General features: G+C 35.0%; 1 protein-coding gene across 1 annotated transcript in view; it reads right to left on the bottom strand.

Annotated features, from left to right (window-relative positions):
- Positions 1-22,534, bottom strand: part of CCDC152 (coiled-coil domain containing 152) — a 64,961-nt gene that overhangs the window by 15,256 nt on the left and 27,171 nt on the right. Inside the window, exons 4-6 of the mRNA XM_011966500.1 lie at positions 19,661-19,729; positions 9,610-9,674; positions 5,609-5,711 (exon numbers count right to left, since the gene is read on the bottom strand). Coding sequence (XP_011821890.1) covers positions 5,609-5,711; positions 9,610-9,674; positions 19,661-19,729 — 237 coding nt within the window. The remainder of the gene's footprint in view (positions 1-5,608; positions 5,712-9,609; positions 9,675-19,660; positions 19,730-22,534) is intronic.

Here is a 22,534-nt window from a genome sequence, read left to right as displayed (position 1 = left end):
CCAAAGGAACTCAGAGCCCTGCAGAGGGAAAGGGTAAGTGAGGCTACTTCTTGGCTTTCCTCACTCCTGCAACAATCTGCTGACTGTCAAACTACTAAGGAGGTCCTCTGCCCTTGTGACACTGGGCAATACTGTTGGTTGTCATTTAGGAACTTCCTGAGGAAAGAAAACCAGGTGGCTAGCTCGTGTAGGCATGCCTGTGTATGCCTCAGGCCTGGACTGAGATGGTGGGTGCTGTACTGGTTGTGAACCTGTTGTGGGCCACTGCTGCTGCCCAAGGGATCTCTGTCTTTGCATCACCATACCACCAAATCCCCTGCAAATATACCCCACAACCTGCTCTGAGTTTGGCAAGCACGGGGAGCCAGCAGGTCCATGGAAGCTACAGGACCATGTAGGCACAACTTCTTGGAAAGCAACAAAAAGCACAAACAATAAAGGCAAAAGTTATAAATTGGACTTCATCAAAGTTATTATGTTCTTTAATACTGTTAAGAAAGTGAAAAGACAATCCATAGACTTGCAAATGGATATTTGATAAAGGATTTATATCCAAAAATATATAAAGAACACTAAGAATTCAATAAGAAGAAGTCAAACAACTCAACAAGGAAATGGCAAAAATATCTGGACAGTTACTATTCCAGAGACATACAGATGAAGGGCCACGCACGGTGGCTCTTGCCTGTAGTCCCAGCACTTTAGGAGGCCAAGGCAGGCAGATTACCTGAGGTCGGGAGTTTGAGTTCAGAAGTCTAAAAAGAGGACCTCAGTCTCTTCTGGCTTGTAAGGCTTCTGTAGGAAGTCTACTGTGTTAGCCTGATTGGATTTCATTTATAGGTAATTTGGCTATTTTCTCTAGCTGCCTTTGAGGGGTTTTTTTTTTTTGGCATTGACTTTAAATAGTCTAATGATTATATGGCAGACTTCTTACAGAAGCCTTACAAGTCAGAAGAGACTGAGGTCCTCATTTTAGCCTTCTTAAAGAAAACAACAACAACAACAACAAAACACCATCCAAGAATTTTATATCCACCAAACAAGGAAGGAGAAATAAGTCTTTTCCAAGTAAGTAAGTGCTAAAGGAATTCATCATTACCAGACCAGACCTACAAGAAATGCTCAAAGGAGTTTTAAACATGGAAACAAAAGGACAACACTTGCTACCATAAAAGCACGCATAAGTACAAAGTTCACAGATCCTATAAAGCAATTAAACAACTGAGACTATAAAGCTCACTAACAACAGTCTCATGGGAACAAAATCTCACATATAAATATTAATCATAAACAGCCTAAATATTTCACTTAAAATACACAGATTGGCAAATTGGGTTAATAAAACAAGACTAAACCATCTACTGACTTCAAGAGACCCATCCTATGTGTAATAACACCATAGGTTCAAAGTAAAGGGGTGACAAAAAGATCTACCATGCAAATAGAAAATGAAAAAGAACAGGGGTTGATATTCTTGTATCAATTAAAACACTTTAAACCAACAACAGTAAAAAAAAGACAAAGAAGGGTATTATATAATGATAAAGGCTTCAATTCAGCAAGATATAATTATGTAACTACTATTATATAATGATAAAGACTTCAATTCAACAAGAAGATTTAACAAGCAGATTTAACTGTGCCCAACACTGGAACACCCAGATTTATAAAACGAATATTACTAAACCTAAGAAAATAGATAGACAGCTATACAATAGTAGTGGAGTTATCAATGCCTCATTGACAGATAAAGAATTCAAAATATGGATTGCAAGGAAACTCAAAAAGATCCAAGAGTAAGTTGAAAACCAACACAGAGAAACCAGGAGAAAGATTCAGGATATGAAAGAGAAGGTAGCTATGTTTTAAAAAGCAAAACAAAACAAAAACTTCTGGAATTAAAAAATTCACTAAAGGAATTTTAAAATACAGTTGAGAGTTTTAGCAACAGACTAGACCAAGCAGAAGGAATAATTTAAAAGCCTGGAGACTAGTCTACTGGATCATGGAGGCTGAAAAATAATAAAGAAACTCTGGACTTAAATTGGACTTTTGACCAAATGAACCTAATAGACATCTACAGAACACTCCACTCAACAACTGCAGAATATACATTTTTTTCTCATCTGTGCATACAACATTCTCTAAAATTGACCACATGCTTGATCATAAAACAAGTCTCAATAATTTTTTAATAAAATTATATCAAATGTATATATGGACCATAATGGAATAAAATTAGAAATCCATACCAAAAGAAACTTGCAAAACCACACAAATACATTGAAACCAAAAAACTTGCTCCTGGTTGACTTTTGGGTAAAAGACAATAACAAAAAACCCAGAAATAAAAACTTGTTTTGAAACAAAAGAAAATGCAGTCATAACATGCCAAAACCTCTAGGATACAGAAAAAGTAGTATTAGGAGGAAAGTTTATAGCACTAAATGCCTACCTGAAGAAGATAGATGTAACGTTAACAACCTAATGTTGCACCTAAATGAACTGGAAAAACAAGACCAAACCAAACTCAAAGGTAGCAGAAGAAAAGAAATAACAAAGATCTGAGCAGAACTAAATGAAAATGAGACAAAAACAAAACTCCAAAAAACCTTACAAAGGATCAATGAGACAAAAACTGGGCTTTTTGAAAGGACAAACAAAAGTGATAGATCACTTGCTAGATTAACCAAGGAAAACAGAGAGAAACAGAAATTTCCAGATAAGCACAATCAGAAATGATAAAGTTGACATTACAACCAATACCACAGAAAGACAAAAGATCTTCAGAGACTACTATGAACATTTCTATGTGCACAAACTAGAAAATCTAAAGCAAATGAAAAAATTCCTGGAAACATACAGCCTCCAAAGATTGAACCAGGAAGAAATTGAAATTCTGAACAGGCCATTAATGTGCCATAAAATTGAATAAATAATAAAAAAAATACCAACAACAACAAGAACAAAATCCCAGGACCAGAGTATTTACAGGCCAGCCAAATTCTACCTGATGTACAAAGAAGAGTTGGTACCAATATCACTGAAGCTATTCTAAAAAATTGGGGAGGAGGGAGGCCTCTCTAACTCATGCTATGAAACCAGTATCATGCTGATACTAAAATCTGGCAAGTACCCCCCAATAAAAAATAAAACAACAGGCCAATATCCCTGATAAAAATAGATTCAGAAATCCCCAACAAAACACTAGCAAACAGAAAATCCAGTAACACATCAAAAGGATAATTCATCAGGATCAAATGGCCTTATTTCAGGGGTACAAGGATGATTCAATATATACAAGTCAATAAATGTGATTTGTTACACAAACAGAATTAAAAACAAAAACTGTATGATCATTTCAGTATATGCAGAAAAAGCATTTGGTAAAATCCAACACCCTTTATAATAAAAACCCTAAAAAATAGGCATTGAGGGAACATACCTCAAAATAACAAGAGCCATACATGGCAAAACCACAGCCAACATCATACCGAATGGGGAAAAGTTGAAAGCATGTCCCCTAAGAACTGGAACAAAACAAAGATATCCATTGTCACCACCCCTATTCAACATAGTACTGAAAGTCTGTAGCTAGAGCAATCAGGGAAAAGAAATAAATAGTAGCCATCCAAATTGGAAAAGGGGAAGTCCAATTATATCTGTTTGCTGATAATATGATTCTACATCTAGAAAACCCTAAAGATTAATTTAAAAGATTCTACACCTAGAAAACCCTAAATATTCCTCCTAGACCTAACAAATGACTTCAGTAAAGTTTCAGGATACAAAATGAATGCATCAAAATCAGTGGCATTTTTATAAACCAACAACACTCAAACTGAGAACCAAATCAAGAACTCAATCCCATTAAGAATTACCATACACGCACAAAATTACCTGGAAATACATTTAATAAAGAAGGTGAAAAACCTCTACAAGGAGAATAAAACAGTTTGATAATATAAATCATAGATGACACAAACAAATGAAAAAGCATTCCATGCTCATGGATAGGAAGAATCAATATCATCAAAACAACTATACTACCCAAAGCACTCTACATACTCAATTCCTATCAAATTAACAATGTAGTTTTCACATAATTTGAAAAAGCAGTTTTAAAATTTATATGGAACCAAAACAGAGCCTGAATAGCCAAAGTAATTCTAAGCAAAAAGAATAAAGCTGGAGGCATCACATTACCCTACTTCAAACTATTCTAAAAGGTTATAATAGCCAAAACAGCATGGTCCTAGTACAAAAATGGAAACATAGATCTGTAAAACAGAATAAAGAACCCAGAAATAAAGCCACACACCTGCAACAAACTAATGTTCAAAAATTCTACAAAAATAAACAATGGGGAAAAGATTCCCTATTTATTAAAACAAATGGTGCTGGGAAAACTGGTTAGCCATATGAAAAAGAATTAAACTGGACCTCCATTCCTTACCATATGCAAAAATTAACTCAAGATTGATTAAAGACTTAAGTGTAAGACCTTAAACTATTAAAATCCTAAAAGAAAACATAGGAAAAACTCTTCTGGACTTTGGCCTAGGCAAATAATTTATCAAAACCAAAAATAGACAAATCGGATTTAAAGAGTTTCTGTAGAGCAAAAGAAACAACAGCATAAACAAACAACCTACAGAATAGGAGAAAATAATTGCAAGCCATGTATCCACCAAAGGACTAATATCCAGAATCTACAAAGAAGTTAAAGAAATCAACAAGACAAAAACAACCCCATTACAAAGTGGGCAAAGGACTTGAACAGACACTTCTCAAAAGAAGACAAACAGCTGACAAGCATATGAAAAAATGTTCAACATTACTAATTATCAGATAAATGCAAGTTAAAACCACAATGAGATACCTTCTCAAACCAGTCAAAATGACTATTACTAAAAAGTCACAAAAATAACAGATGTTGTCAGGGATGTGGAGTAAAGGGAACAACAATGCACTGTTAATGGGAATGTAAATTAGTTTTGCCCCTATGGAAAACATCACAAAGATTTCTCAATTAACTAAAAATAGAATTACTATTCAAGCCAGTAATCCTACTATTGGGTATCTATCCAAAGGAAAATAAATTGTTTTATCAAAAAGACACTTGTACTTGCATGTTTATCACAGTTCTATTCACAATAGCAAAGTCATGGAATTAACCTAAGTGCACATCAATGATGGATTGGATAAAGAAAATGTGGTATATATACACCATGAAATACTATGCAGTCATAAAAAAGAATAAAACTGAATTATTTGCCAACATGGTTGGAGCTGGAGGGCATCATTCTAAGTGAAATAACTCAGAAACAGAAAGTCAAATACTGCATGTACTCATTTATAAGTGGGAGCTAAACAATGGATACCCATGGACATAAAGATAGAAACCATAGACACTGGGAACTCCAAAAGAAGAGAGGGTGGAAGGGGTGAAGGTTGAAAAATGACCTACCATGAGTTATGTTCACTATATAATTGATGAGTTCACTAGAAGCCCAAACACCAGCATTACACAATATACTCATGCAACAAACCTGCACGTTATATCCCTTGAATCTATAACACAAAAGCAAGTTTATTTTAAACTTACCTTTTTTCTGCATGTCCTGATAAAGTTTGCTTATTTCTGTCTTATATCCCTCCTCTTTGATTTTCATTTCACTTACAAGTTTGGCAATATTATTCTTATATTCCTAAAGATTAAAATATATATTAATTTTTAAAATTTAAATACGTGTATATAACATTTGATTCCTAGAAAAGTGAAATTCTCCATTCATATTACTTTTTAAATACTTTAAAAATTTTATATTACTTTTAAAAAAGGTACTACAAATGTAATATAAATGAACAATTTCACCTTTCTAATAATTAAAAGCTATCATATCTACAAGGAAAAATATTGTTCATTGTTTGAATAATCAGCTTTCAGATAGACTCATTTTATTTTATTTTTCATATGTGTAAAGTATTTATTTTTTAATTTAAATTTACATTTTTGGCTGGGTGCCGTGGCTCACACCTGTAATCCCAGCACTTTGGGAGGCTGAGGCAGGCGGATCACGAGGTCAGGAGATTGAGACCATCCTGGCTAACATGGTGAAACCCTGTCTCTACTAAAAATCCAAAAAATATTAGCCGGGCATGGTGGTGGGCACCTGTAGTCCCTGCTACTTGGGAGGCTGAGGCAGGAGAATGGCATGAACCTGGGAGGCCCTGGAGCTTGCAGTGAGCCAAGATAGCACCACTGCACTCCAGCCTGGGCAACAGAGTGAGACTCCGTCTCAAAAAAAAAATTAAAATTTTAATTTGAAAATTAAAAATTATATTTATGATGTACAACATGATGTTTTAATATATGTATACATTGTGGAATGTCTAACTCAAGTCAATTAACATATCTATATTATGGATATGTTCAATATATGTTAAATACCTCACATATTTATCACTTTTTTGTGGTGAGAACATTAAAACACTACTCTCGTAGCAATTTTTAAGTATATGATACATCGTTATTGATAACAATAACCAAATTGTACAATAGCTCTCCTGAGTCTATTCCTCCTTTCCAACTAAAATTTTTATCCTTTCATCAATATCTCTCCAATTGCCCCCTCCACCACAGCCTAACCACCACTCTACTCTCTGCTTCATGAATCCCTAAGAAAGATCAATTTCTGATCCAAGGAGATAAGATAAAGATAACACAGAAACAATGTCTTTTTTATCTTTGCTTTCTGGATACTCATCACCAGGGTTTAGAATATTAAGTATGCTCAAAATATTTAATTTTATGAATAAATGCCGCTACAGAATTAAGGCATGTTCAATATAAGTCAAAACTACACACTAGAGCCAACAAAAGGCACTGTTCAATAGCTAGCAAGCTTACTATAATGTAAGATGAGTCTCTTTGAATGCAGGCTGAACTTCTGTTTCCAAAAATTATATAAATATTCCTAATTCCCAGAGCAAGATTAGGCATTACCCGTGGTAAGGGTATGTTTTATGAGGAGGCATAGAGAGAAAGATGAATTTGGGATTTGCAAAGTGCTTGACAGCTGCCTGAGATTAGCTTCTGAGGTTTTTGGAGGATAGCGGTGATTTATTATGCTAAGAACAGGGAGAGGAGCATTGAGAATGGTGATGGAAGACAGTTATTTTACTACAATTGTGAAGATAAATTTTACAACTTTACCAGGGGTATGGTCCTACATGAAGAAATTATTCAGAGGCCTAAAATGTAGGCAAGAGAAAAGGAAAGCAGGAAGAATAAAAGTTAAGTATGATAGTAGTAAAAAGACAATAATAAAGGCAAGAGGTCAATAAAAGCCTCTAATACCTAACAGCTGGGGCTCACCATTGTATTCCCAATTCATTGTGTGTAAATACATGTGTGTATATACACACACACACATCTTGATGTATATTTCTTGAATGAATGGGACTGCCAATAAGAATTACTTTGGTCAGAACTCTTAAACTGGATCCCATGATTAGGCTTTTGATCAACTTCCAAAATTTAATGTAAAATTATACACATATTTATTTGTGTGTGTGTGTGTGTGTGCGTGCATTTTTCCCAGTGAGGATTCATAGCTTTTAGTAGATATTTCATGGTATTAAGGAGGTTAAAAAATTTTAAACAGGTCAAGACACACTGGCTTATATGCCTACTATTAAAAATAGGCATACATTCCTCCATATTATCTCAGTTCAAGAGATTTAGTATGGATTCCTGTTTGTTCTACTTATCCTGCCAGGCAACTTGTAGGAATGGACAAAGCTATTCAACTTCTTGGCTCTGATTAAAACTGGGCAGGTGAACCCAGTGAGCAATCCCACAAATTGCCATTTTCTATGTATCTAGATTTCTAGATGGGCAACTACAGAGTAGCTTTTATAAAGTACTGACAACTGTGTGCACTAAGCTGTTGCTGCTCTGAGAAATCACAAGAGACAAACTTATGTACCTTTCTACTCTCCACTGATTTTTGCCACAGGAAGATGTCACCAGTAAAGTGGAATGCATGCAGTAATTTGGAAAGACCCAGGATTTGCATTCCAGCCTCCAGGCATGAAGACTATTCTATCTGGGTTAAGTTAAGCTGTATCTCACTAGATCTTCTCTTCCATTTTAGCCTGTGCCATTCCTAAAAAATGTAATCTTTTCATTTTTCTAAGGAGACTAATCCCTAATAGGTTACAACTGGTTGTCTTCTTTTCATATGCTTTCTGGGAACTTTAAATTCCAAGGAATAACTTCTAGTTTCACTCTTGATATATAAAACAATGATTCTCTCTATACAAGTTGCAAAATCCTTCTACTCTCACAAATACTGCTATGGAGTACCTCCTGAGTTTGTTCCTGGGGAGTTGTTCTCTATGAACAATGGAGAATTTTAGATGTGTTCAGAGGTTTTGAATTAGCAAATCTGCACTGTCATAGTTTGCTTTGGACAGCCCCTAAGTAAGAAATTCAGACTCTTGGATTGTGGTGTTTTCTCTTTAATTTCTTCCCCTCTGAACATTCCTATGATATGACAAAGCAGTATCCTAGTGCTTGAAGTTTTAGAAAGTGCTAAAATTTTCTCCCCCTGGTTCCCCACCCCAATTACAACCTGACTTTAGCATCTATTGTTGAGATCTAGAGTCAATATATGAAACGGATAGGGAAAGAATAAAGGGAAAAAGGACAAGAAAGGGGGAGAAAGGGTAGGATTCATTCCAGAAATACTTAAAAACCATCTCAAAATTGGTGATGAAAAGCTACATTTTCTAAGAGCATAGCCAGAATGCTACTTATTACTGTAGAGTATTAACTAGAAGTTTTGGGCAGGTTTCTTCAGAGGGTCCTCAGATGAGGAACCAGACTGAATTTAGAGAAGATTCTTCAAGTTGAAGGCTCCTGTAGATTCAAATTGAGTTTTGAGGATCTTTTGTCTGCTAGAATTTGACATATTAGCTCTTGAGCGATGAGGTAGTATAATGAACCTCTCAAAGGGTAGAGGGAACTGACATTTATTTAGTATCTTTTATGCTTTTTAGACACTGTTCATGTGTTCTACAACTGCTATCACTGCACTGCTCCTACAGGAGACAAGGAAAAGTATCAGAGGGTATGGTGGCTCCTGGGAGATAAATAATTTGTGATCCACATGAAATGCCCCCTGTATTTGAATGGTATAATGATTACCCAAATCATAAAGAGTACAGATTCATTTACATTATAATAAAAAAGTTCACAAGTAGTAACAAATAGAGTTTACTAGAGTAAAAACTCCATTAACATAATTGAAAAATATGTAGCAAAATAACTGCATCTCTTTTTGGTAGAAAGAAAAAGTAATGCATGTTATATGTTAGTACATTATATTTTGTAAAAATAAAACTCTTAAAACTTGTATTGCTTTGAAAACAAATTGTCATTTACTACAGATTTTGGCATATATACACATATCTCCACATACACCCACACCCACAAATACTTGGCTGTGTTTATTAATTTAAAAACCTCTTTTTTTCCCCTAATTTGAAAAGATAAATCTCCACAGGGACTTGACTGAATAGAATGATACATAAACTCACCTGTTCATGAGACTTCAACTTCTCTTTTATAAGATCAGCACTTATTTTTAGTTGTTCATTTTCACCTGTGTAATAATAATCAAAGATCATAATATATAGCACTTTCCAATTAATATGAAAATATGTTTAACATTTTAGCTTCCATTATGTATGCATTCAATAAACATGCATCCAGCAGCTGCTACACATCAGGTACCACACTGGACACTGAGAATATGAAAGTGAAAAGAGTTATTGCTCTTCAAAGAACTTACAGCCTAGTGCTGAGTCAAATGTGTTAGTAGTTATAATATGCTATGATAATTACTCTTTAATGGCAGTATATCTGAAATACTACAGGAACCTGTAAAAAGAAAACCCAGGGCAGCTTGAAGTCAGGAAAGGAGAAGAAAAGTTACTTGAGATGAGATTTAAGTGATAGGCTTACCCCATGTTAAGAGAGAGCATTCTAAATACAGAAAATTGCACAGAAGACCATGGGCTTGAGTGAATACAGCTTGGAAAAACTACAATTCAAGTTCAGTATTGTTGAAGTGTAAAGTGTGAGCAGGAGCTGCTACATAGGTTGGGATCCTATCACTAGGTAGACATATTCTAGATAAACAATTTTGGATTTTGGTTTTAATTTACAGGGAGTCATCAAAGAACTTTGAATAGTGCAGAAGTGAAATAATGAGAGTTACATGCTAAAACGATTATCTGGCAATGTGGATGATGAATGAGAGGGTTTTGACCCTAGAGGAATGGATATCACTAAGTATAGGTCAAGTAAGAGATAACAGGAACCTAAATTACGTCAGTGGCAGTATGGAAAAAAGGAAGCAATGAGGAGAATTATTATTTAGATGATAGAATTACCTAGGAATTTAGTGACCCTTTAGTTAAAGGAGGCAAAAGAGAAAGGGGGAACCTTTTCTTTTAAGGTTTCTGGTTTGGGTAACTGAAAACAATACCTTCATAATATTTTTAACAAATTTTAAAAACCCTGTGGTTAATTTTGATTACTAAACATCCAGGTCAATTTAAAACTGTAATTTCCTATTTGATTGAAAGTTTTCATGATCCCTGTCCAATTGGCTAGATCAGTAGCTGTAAAGAGTCAATAGAAGTGGGAAAGAAGTCTTAGTTTGCTCCTCAGTTGCTCTTTCCTGTCTTTCCTCTGGGTCATTTCTTGGGGGATGGAGACAGGAAATAAGGAGAGGCAAAAATTCTCTATTTAACTTCGAGGTTCCAGTCCTTTAGGTGCTTGTAGCAAATATATGCAGAGTCTGGACTCACTCCAACATTTGGCAACCTTTTAGCAGATGTCATTAGAATATGGAAATACGTAGCTATTTTATTGTTAATTGTGGCATGGGCCCTAGTCACTAATTCCAGGTCAACAGGAAAAGCCTCACTAGACATCCTATTACAGTTTCTCCTCTACAACCTTAACTACAAACACAACCAAGAAGTAGTTAAACAAAACAACAAATCAGTAAAGATTTTTGACATTATCTTCTTTTAGGAAGGTTTCTTTTGCAGTAGAGTAACGTTGAGAGGAGCCTTGGAAACACAGTCCACTTATGAAACTATTGCAGAGGTATTAAATCACAGTATTAAAATTAAAACCTTGACTATAAACAAAACTAAGAATTAGCTAAACAAAACAACAACAAATCAGTAAAGATTTTTGACATTATCTGAACAACGCTTTAGGAAGACTTGTTCTGTAGTACAGTAACATCGAGAGGAGCCTTGGAAACAGGGTCCACATATAAAACTTGCAGGGGTATTATATCAAAGTATTAAAATTAAGTAAAAATCTAAAATCAATTAGTTTTCAAAGGTTGTGATGAGAAAATGATAGGAAAAGTGTTACATTTTTAAGGGTCATATTTAATACAAATTTTAGTCTTGATGATGGCTTCAGTTTGTCAGATTGTGTCTTTCAAGAAATTAGTCCATTTCACATAGGTTATCATTTGTTCAGAGTATTCCTTTATTATCCTCTTTTTTTTTTTTAAATATTGAGATGAAGTTTCACTGTTGTCCCCCAGGCTGGAGTGCGATGGTGCGATCTTTGATCCCTGCAACCTCTGCCTCCCGGGTTCAAGCTATTCTCCTGCCTGTGCCCCTGAATAGCTGGGATTACAGGCGGGTACCACCACGCCCGGCTTATTTTTGTATTTTTAGTAGAGATGGGGTTTCACCATGTTGGCCAGGCTGGTCTCCTTTATTATCTTCTTAATGAACATGACATTTGTAGTGATGTCCTTTCTTTCCTTTCTGATATCATTAACTTGTGTAATCTCTCCTATTTCCTTAGTTCATCTGGCTAGAGACTTGTCAATTTTATTGATCTTTTCAAAAAAACAGATTTTAGTTTCATTGCTCTCTATCGATTTCTTGTTTTCAATTTTACTAATTTCTGCTTTATTATTATTTCTTTCTATTACTTACCTTGGATTTAATTTGTTCTCCTTTTTCTTATTTCCTACAGTGGAAGCTTAAATTAATTTTAGCTTTTCCTTGTCTTCTCATATACACGATTTAATGCTATAAATTTCTCTTTAAGCACTATTTTTGCTGCATTTCACAAATTTTAATAAATTGTATTTTCAGTTTTATTTAGTTCAAAATATTTTAAAATTTGTTGATATTTATTTTTTGACCACTGTATTATTTAAAAGTATTCTTTAATCTGCATATATTTTCAGATTTTTCATCTATCTTTCTGTTTTTGATGTCTACTTAATTCCATTGTGGCCTGACAGCAGACACCGTATGATTTCTGGTCTTTCGAATTTGTTAAGGTGTGTTTTATAAGCCACAATGGGATCTATCTTGGTGAGTATTCACTAAGTTTGAGGAGAATGTGTATTCTGCTGTTGTTGGATGAAATAGTCTATAGATGTCCATTATAGTCAATTGATTGATGGTATTGTTGATTTCAACTGTGTCCTTACTGATTTCCTGATAGAAGAATGTTGAAATCTTCAACTACAATAGTGGAGTCATCTATTTCTCCTTCCAGTTCTATCAATCTTTGACTCACATATTTTTGATGCCTTTGCTAGATGCATATATAAAAGAATTTTTTGTCTTCTTGGAGAATTAATCCTTTTATCATTATGTAATACCCCTTTTTATCCTGGATAATTTTTCATGCTCTGAAATCTGCTGTTTGAAATGAATATAGCTACTCTAGTGTTCTTAGTGTTAGCACGGCATATCTTTCTCCAGCCCTTAGCTTTTAATCTATATGTGCCTTTATATTTAAAGTAGACTTTTTTGTAGAAAGCATATAGTTGGGTAATGTTTTTTGATCCACTCTGATAATCTCTGTTTTGTAAACTGTGTATTAGGTTATTGATTTTCAAAGTGATTTTTGACAAAGTTGGATTAATATCTACCGTATTTGTCACTGTTTTCTATTCATAGACCTTGTTCTTTGATCCTATGTTTGTCTTCTATTCTTTTTCTGCCTTTTGTGGTTTTGAGTATTTTGTGTGATTTCATTTTCTCTTCTTTTTTAGCAAATCCGTTATACTTCAATTTTTAGTTTTTTTAGTGATTGTCCTAGAGTTTGCAATATACGTTTACAATGAATTCAGGTCCACTTTCAAATCCATTATACTGCTTCTCAGGTAGTACAAGTCTTTTATACTAAAGTATTCATAATTCCTTCCTCTCATTCCTTATGTCACTGATGTCATATATTTCACTTATGCATAAGCTTTTTAAGTATCATTAAGTATCATTACTTAATAATACATTGTTGCTATATTTTGAATAAACTGTTATCTGTTAGATCAATTGAGAATAAGAAAAATAAAAGTTTTTATTTTGCCTTCACTTATTCCTTCTGTAATGTTCTTCCTTTCTATGTATATCCAAGTTTCTGGCCTATATCATTTTGCTTCTCTCCTCTTTCATCACTTCCTGCAAGGCTGGTATACTTGCAACAAATACTCTCAATTTTTGTTTGTCTAATAAAGTCTTTATTTCTCCTTTCTGGACAATAAGTTTGCAGGATGCAGAATTATTGGTTGGCGTTTTATTCTATCTCTCTCAGCACTTTAAATATTTCACTCTACTCCTTTACTGCTTGCATGGTTCCTGAGAAGAAGCTGGGTATAATTCTTATCTTTGGTCGGTCCTCTATAGGTAAAGAATTTTCCTCACTCTTGTTTCAAAATTTTTTCTTTGTTTTTTATTTTCTACAGTTTGAATATGACATGCCTATGGGTAGTTTTTTGAGCATTTACCCTGCTTGGTGTTCACTGAGCTTCCTGGATCTGTGGTTTGGTATCTGATATTAATTAGGGGAAATTCTCAGTCATTATTGCTTCTGATGTTTCTTCTGTTCCTTTCTTTCTTTCTTTTCCTTCTGGTATTCCCATTAAGTGTTTGTTACAGCTTTTGTAGTTATTACACAGTTTTTGGATATTTTGTTACTTTTTTCCTAGTCTTTTTTTTTTTTTCTTTTCAGTTTTGGAAGTTACTATTGACATATTCTCAAGCTTAGAGAGTCTTTCCTGATGCTGAAAAATTCTTTTCATTAGGCTATGTCTAGTCTACTAATGAGTCCAACAAAGACATTCTTCATTTGTGTTTAGAGCCTTTAGCATATTAACCATAGTTTTAAAAAAATTTCTGGTCTAATAATTCCAATATCCCTGCCATTTCTGTGTCTGGTTTTGATGCTTTCTCTGTCTCTTCAAACCGTTTACTTTTTTTTTTTTTTTTAAGTGTGCCTTGTAAATTTTTGTACAAAGCTCATGACCAAGTACCAGTAAACAGGCCTTTAGTGATTTGATGGTAAGGTGTTGGCGAAGGAGAAGCATTCTATAGTCCTATGATTAGGTCTCAGTCTTTCAGTAAGCCTGTGTCTTTGGACTGTGAGCTCCCCTCATGCTTCTCAGTCCCTCTCCCCTTTGGTGAGATGGAATGACTAGAGTGGGCTGGAGTCGGCAAGGCTAGGGGGAGCTGAAATAGGATATTTTCCTCCCCTAAGGCAGCTTATCCTTGGCTAAAACCCCAGTAGTTTAGGTTCAGATAAAACAGCTTCTTTTGAGTCAGGCTTTCTTAAGACCAGAAGCTGTTGATTATTTCAAAATGGTTACTTCTCCTCTCCTCTGGCCAACAACATGAGGGGATTTTCCCCATATCTTAACTGTGAGATCTTAGCAGAGCTCTTACAGATAAAACTTACAAAACTGTAGGGGCTCCCCTATGGGATTGGGTCCCCTGAAATTTTTAATCTCTTAGACTTGACCACGGTGAGCCTCCTGCAATTCATCAAAATTACATTTTAGGGTTTCCTGGCCTGACAAACAGGGAGGTTTCTGTTCTTGTAAGTTGTGATTTTCTGAATCTGCCTCCCTGTCTCCAATTCTAGGTGCATCAATCTGTCCTGTGACCTCACTTCTGTGATCAAAAGAGTCTAAGAATTGTTGATTTTTCAGTTTGCTCAATGTTTTACTTGTTAGCAGGGAATGACAACTTCCGAGATCCTTATATGTTTTACCAGAAACATGAGGTGCATTTGAAGGATTTTCATTAAAGTTAGAATTCTATTTCCAAGTTTTATGTGCAAGTGAGAATACTTAAAAGTGACACATTTTTAGCCCTGAAGTTGCTTAATGGTGGAACCATTTCTAAAGATACAATGGTTTTTCCATAAATTAATTTTCCAAAATCAGTTAATTGGCCACTGTTGGCTGACATTTTATCAAGTCTAATAGACTTTGATTACTTTTTAACTTAATATGCCTGATAAAGAGCTTGTATGGGGGTAGGAGAAGTGACAGCTCTGATAATTTCTTATTGTTGGCTTGTGCTTGCATTATTGTAATTATTATTGTCCTCAATATATGTTTTATTTTTTAAAACTACTTGTCCATTTTGGAAGGATTAGTTTGATTAGAACTAGCTACTTTTATCTATCAATCTTCTTATCTAGATACGTATAAACTGTACTACATGGCCATACACTGAAACTAGAGGAAAAAGCAAACATGCAATTGTTCAGTTTTAGAACTCCCATTCTCCTCAGAGAAAGAAGAACCTTGTGTATCACGTGTGACATATAATTAAACTTACACATAGAAAAAGGAATATTATCCTAGTTATTAAATTTTTGTAAGATGACTGGCTTTGAATTTTCAGATAAAAATAAAGATAAATAAGAATTGCAATTTTTTTCTACATCTCATTGAATTATCTTTTACATAATCCATAAGTCCCTACTGGAAAGATTCATTGATAAGACTAAAGGAAGGTAGCATTTCTCTCATTGTAACTGAAAAGTTTCTTAAACCCAGAGGGTAATTGATTAATCGGCTCAATAGTGTTACCAAAAAACCAGATCCTTTTAGTTTACTTTTCTTGCTGTCCTCCAAAATCATCCTGCTGGCATGAGTTTTAGACTAGAAACAAGAAATCTGCAACAATTTTAGGCATTATATACAGTCTTATAACAACCAGAAGAACACAGTCCATCTCTTGGGAGAGAGGAAAATTATTCCAAAAGAACTCCCTTGGAGTTTGGATGCAATCAGCTTTCCCTGAGGCATATGGTTAAGTGAATAAATGGTGAATGTCTGAAAATGAAAAACAGTTTCCTATTAAGGAGAGAAAAGAGCTATTGGAAAGGAAACCACTGGGTAGCTTAAATAAGCAGAGTAATCATACTATCTTGGCAATCAATTGGATGAAAATGGTCAAATACAGATAGTTCTTATCCATCATCTTGCTCAATCAAGGCTTGTAAAAGCATTGGGAAAGTGAACTCAATGAATCATCATTTATTTGCAAGAGGCATCATACAATATTCATTTTTAAGAATGGCTATTTTATTTTTTTATTGTTTGAGACAGAGTCTCATTCTGTGGCCAGGCTGGAGTGCAGTGGCGTGATCTCGGCTCACTGCAATCTCCAACTCCTTGGTTCAAGTGATTCTCCTGCCTTAGCCTCTTGAGTAGCTGGGATTACAGGCAAGCGCCACCATACCCAGCTAATTTTTGTACTTTTTTTAGTAGAGGTGAGGTTTCACCATGTTGGCTGGGATATGGATTATAGGCGTGAGCCACAGCGCCCGGCCAAGAATGGCTGTTTTAAAACTTGTACTTGCCTTGTACCGGATCTCAAAGAGAAAGTTTTCTGTTTTCTCCCATTCTTTATGATGTTAGCTGTGAGCTTTTCATTTACGGCCTTTATTGTGTTAAGGCAAGATCCTTCCATGCCTATTATCTTCTCTATCTATACCTATTTTGTGAGAGTTTTAATTCATCAGTGGATGTTGAATTTTGTCAAATGTTTTTTCTGTATCTATTGAGGTGTCCGTGTGTTTTTTTTCTACTCATTTTGATAATAAATAGAAATCACATGGTGTATCACATTGATTGATCTGTGTATACAGAACCATATTTGCATCCCAGGGATAAATCCCACTTGGTTAGGATATATGATCTTTTTAATGGGCTGTTGAATTTTATCTGATAGTATTTTATTGAGGATTTTTGAGTCTGTGTTTATCAGGGATATTGGAATGTAATTTTCTTTCCTTGCAGTGTCTTTGTCTGATTTTGGTGTCAGGGTGATGCTGGCCTCATAGATGAGTTTGGAAGTGTTCCCTTTGCTTTTATTGTTTGAAAGAGTTTAAGAAAAATTGGTATTACTTTTTCTCTGAGTGTTTAATGGAATTCCCCATGAAGCCACCTCATCCTGGGCTTCTTTTGGTGGGAGATTTTTGATTATTTACTCAATCTCCTTATTTGTTGTTGGTGTGTTCTGACTATTTCTGACTCAGTTTTGGCAGGTTGTATGTTCCTAGGTATTTGACTATTTTTTCTAGGTTATCCAGTTTGTTGGCATATAGTTGCTCTTAATAGTCCCTTATTATCCTCCTTATGCCCCCTAAGACAACCGTTGTATCGTTTTCTCTTTCATTTCTGCTTTTATTTACTGACATCTTTCTTTTTTTTCAGTGTAGCCAAGGGTTTGTCAATTTTATTTTTTCAAAAAAACAAACTCTTAGTTTTGTTAAATTTTCTGTTTTTTTAAATCTTCTATTTGATTGTTTTCTCCTATAATCTTCATTATTTCTTTCCTTTGATTACCTTTGGGCTTAATTTGTTTTTTTTTTTTTTCCTAGTTCCTCGAGGCGTAAAGATAGATTACTTATTGGATATATATATTTTTCCTTTTAAATTTAGGCTTTACAGCCATGAACTTCCCCATTAAAATGTCTTTTGCTGTATCCTATAGATTTTGGTATGTTGTGTTTTCATGTGTCTCAGATATTTTAAAATTCCTTTGGTTTATTCTTTGACTCAATGATTGTTCAGGAGTGTGTTTAGTATTTTTGCAACTTCTTTTCAACATATTTGCTGGAAATCCTAGACAGAGCAATTAGGAAAGAGAAAGACATAAAGGGCACCAAATCAGAAGAGAAGAAAATTATCTATATTCTCAGATGACATGACTATACACTTAGACAACCTATTAGAACTAATAAACAGATTCAGTAAAGTTGCACTACACAAAATCAACATACAAAAATCGGTCACATTTCTATATACAAATTACAAAATATTTGGAATGGAAATTAAGAAACAATCTTATTAACAATGGCAATAAAAATACTTAAGAATTAACCAAAGAAGGTGAGAATCTTGTACACTGAAAGTAATAAAACATTGATGAAGGAAATGAAAGAAGACACAGATAAATAGATTAGAAGAATTAATATTGTTAAAATTGTTAAAATATTGTTAAAATGTCCATACTATCTAAAATGATCTGCATATTTAATGCAATCACTATCAAAATGCCAATGACATTCTTTACAGAAGTAGACAAAAAATCTTAAAATTCATATGGAATCACAAAAGACCTCAAATAGCCCAAGAAATCTTGAGTAAAAAGAACAAACCTGGAGCCATTGCATTACCTAATTTCAAAATATATTATGGAGCTACAATAATCAGAACAGTAGCACTGTTTAAAAATAAAAACAGACATGTAGATTATGGAACAGGATAGAGAACCCAGCTGGGAGTGGTATTTTAGTCACAAGGAAAGGAAAAGTTGTTTTGAGCCCTGGCATTGAAATAGGAGCACGAGTGCCCCCCCCTCCTTTTTTTTTTAGACAGAGTCTCGCTCTGTCGCCCAGGCTGGAGTGCAGTGGCCGGATCTCGGCTCACTGCAAGCTCCGCCTCCTGGGTTCACACCATTCTCCTGCCTCAGCCTCCCGAGTAGCTGGGACTACAGGCGCCCGCCACCTCGCCCGGCTAGTTTTTTGTATTTTTTAGTAGAGATGGGGTTTCAACGAGTGCCCTTTTTTTAACACTCCAAATTACAGGAATCACATATAAGATCAATATTTTATCTCACATATATAAGGTGCTTGTTTTAAAATAAAAGCAGAGGTCTAAGATGAGAAATGCTTATTTGATGTGAGTTTTATGTGGAAGGGGCCTTTAAGGCAATTTAGTTTAATCTCTGATATAGTAGAAAAAAATCTCACAGCCATCACAGCTGAGTCAGAACAGCACAAAATACTTGGTTGGTCTGTTTTGTGAATGGTAGGCCTGTTTGATTAAAATGTTTGTTAAAGATAAGGTAAGCTGAATGTGTTGACTTCACTTGCACAAATACAGTCTTAGTCTATGACAAAAAAATTAAATGGCAAATTATCACTGTGGTTTAAATAAAAAATTATGGTTTAACTAGTAATACCCACTCTTCAAAACTGAACACAAAGTTATTAAAGACCAACAATGCTACTGAGAATAAATCTATTTCTAAACTTTTTAAGGTAATAATTATATGACCTATACAAAACATCCCTTTATGTCACTATCAGATAGAACATGACTGAATTGTTCCGTTCAGCATAACATTTCTTATTTCATAATCATCTAGGAAAATATTTTTAAGTAGTAAGATGTCCACTTTTAGCTGATAAATTGAAACTTATTATCAACAACATAAAAGCTCCTCATTTTTAAAAGTGCTCAAATAAACAAAGCTTTTTTAGATTTTACTTTTTTTTCTAACTTACCTTTCAAATTCTGTTGACATTCAATGGTCTGTTGTAGCCCTTTAATTATATTATGAAGAGTAGCACATTCTAAAACATAAAAGATAAATTTATTTTAAAATCCTTTGCTTTCATTTTGGAATTATTTTCAGTTGAAATTATTAAAATAAAATAATATTTAAGCCAGGCAATGGTGATGTGTGCCTTGTAGTCCTATAGACTCAAGAGGCTGAGGCAGGAGGATCATTTGAACCCAACAGTTCAAGGCTGCAGGGGGCTATGCTCACGCCATTGCACTCCAGCCTGGGTGACAGAGCAAGACCCTGTCTCTAAAAATAATAATAATAATATTTAATTTGAAATTATAAGATCTTAATAAAGCAGCCAAGCACCTTAAAGAAAATTATATAAAGGAAAAACACAATTTTTTTTTTGAGACAAAGTCTTGCCCTGTCGTCCAGGCTGAAGTGCAGTGGCATGATGTTGGCTCACTGCAACCTCCACCTCCCAGGTTCAAGTGATTCTCCTGCCTCAGCCTCCTGAGCAGCTGGGATTACAGGCACGTGTCATCATGCCTGGCTACTTTTTGTATTTTTGTAGAGATGGGGTTTCACCATGTTTGCCATGCCAGTCTCGAACTCCTGACCTCAAGTAATCCACCTGCCTCAGGTGATCCACCCCCCTCGGCCTCCTAAAGTGCTGGGACTACAGGTATGAGCCTTTACTTTTAACTCACTCATTAAGCCAAATGAATTTCAAAACTTGGTAATGACTTTCCTAAAGCACAGAATAGTATGGATCCTACATGTGCCTAAGCAATCTCTGCCCTAAGTAGTAAGGCATAACTGCATATGTCTGGGTAACTATAAGAAGAATGTCCATGTAAATCTTCCATGAAAGAACATCCTAAGGAAAGGGAGTCAAATTATATTGTTTTGGTATAAGACAATGTGTGGTACAATTGTGTGGTATAAGAGAATGCTTTTCTTACTCTGTCTTCCAGTCTGTCCTCTTAGTACTTATGCTTGAGTCTTAGAGCAAGAGATTAGCAATAAAAGGAGTAAAAACTCAATAAGTAGTGTTCCAAGGCTTCAACAACTTTGTTGCCAATGGCTGCTGACATAATAGAAGACAGAAGTTTCCTTGTAAATATTAGAGCCTTGACATGCACATACAAACCTTGACTATTGGTTACTACCAGCAACAGCCAAGATGGACAGCAACAGTAGTGGTAATTTCTATTACTTTAGAACTCCACTTGGCTATTAGGGCTACAACAGCAGAGACTATTTTTTGTTTTGCTTGCCATTGCTTCCTACTGTTTAGAACACTTGTGGTCCATAGTAGGCAATCCACAAATATTTGTTCAGTGATAATTGGGTTGACAGGTAATATCACAGTAAGTTGAAGCAGATAAGGGGTAAGTAGAGAATCTCTGTTATGAAAATAACATATATTTTGTCGATTGAATGAACCAATACTGTGAAGGGAGAATTCAAAAATTTTCACCTTTTAATTAGAGATTCTGCACTCAGTCTTATGTACTTTTTCAACTATGCTGACAGAAACGAAAGTATTTTGCAGAAGTTTAAAGCTTTATGATGATACAAGGTTTTGCTATTGTGGCTCTTCACTCTTCCCTGCTCTCCGTACCATCCCTACCATCCCCACCATCCCCACCATCTACTCAAAGTTCTCATCATCCTCCATTTTCTCTATCTTGCTATTTCCCAGTAAGAGAATAATGGTTAAATTACATTTGACAGAAATTAGCTGAGAATCTGCTTCATGAGTGTCACTGTGCTAGCTGCTAGAATTCAAAAATTAAAGAGGCATAGACAGACTCTGCCATAACTTGTCTTTGTGCCTTTTAGAGTAATGAATCCAGTGATTCATAGAATAGAGCAGCTGAAGATACCTCAGTAATCTGTAAATTGAAAACAGAACTCTGCAACTGAAATGTTTCAAAAATGTGTATTTTCAAAACTTGAACACAAGAGGGCGCGCTCACCACATTTTTCTACAATGGACCCTAGATAAATTTCTTATTTTTTTTCTTTTTCTTTTTTTGACTTAAAAAAAAATCATTATTATACTTTAAGTTCTAGGGTACATGTGCACAACGTGCAGGTTTGTTACATATGCATACATGTGCCATGTTGGTGTGCTGCACCTATTAACTCGTCATTTACATTCGGTATATCTCCTAATACTATCCCTCCCCTCTCCCCTCTTCTCACAATAGGCCCCGGTGTATGATGTTCCCCTTCCTGTGTCCAAGTGATCTCATTGTTCAGTTCCCATCTATGAGTGAGAACATGTGATGTTTGGTTTTCTGTTCTTGCAATAGTTTGTTGAGAAAGATGGTTTCCAGCTGCATCCATGTCCCTACAAAGGACACGAACTCATCCTTTTTTATGGCTGCATAGTATTCCATGGTGTATATGTGCCACATTTTCTTAATCCAGTCTGTCACTGATGGAAATTTGGGTTGATTCCAAGTCTTTGCTATTCTGAATAGTGCTGCAATAAACATATGTGTGCATGTGTCATTATAGCAGCTTGATTTATAATCCTTTGGGTATATCCCCAGTAATGGGATGGCTGGGTCAAATGGTATTTCTAGTTCTACATCCTTGAGGAATTGTCACATTGTTTTCCACAATGGTTGAACTAGTTTACAGTCCCACCAAGAGTGTAAAAGTGTTCCTGTCTCTCCACATCCTCTCCAGCACTTGTCGTTTCCTGATTTTTTAATGATTGCCATTCTAACTGGTGTGAGATGGTATCTCATTGTGGTTTTCATTTGCATTTCTCTGATGGCCAGTGATGATGAGCATTTTTTCATGTGTCTGTTGGCTGTATAAATGTCTTCTTTTGAGAAATGTCTGTTCA

This window comes from Mandrillus leucophaeus, unplaced genomic scaffold (assembly GCF_000951045.1).
Source record: "Mandrillus leucophaeus isolate KB7577 unplaced genomic scaffold, Mleu.le_1.0 Scaffold119, whole genome shotgun sequence".
Lineage (NCBI taxonomy): Eukaryota > Metazoa > Chordata > Mammalia > Primates > Cercopithecidae > Mandrillus > Mandrillus leucophaeus.
The sequence above is the reverse complement of the archived record's forward strand: the minus strand, read 5'-3'. Positions and strand labels throughout refer to the sequence as shown.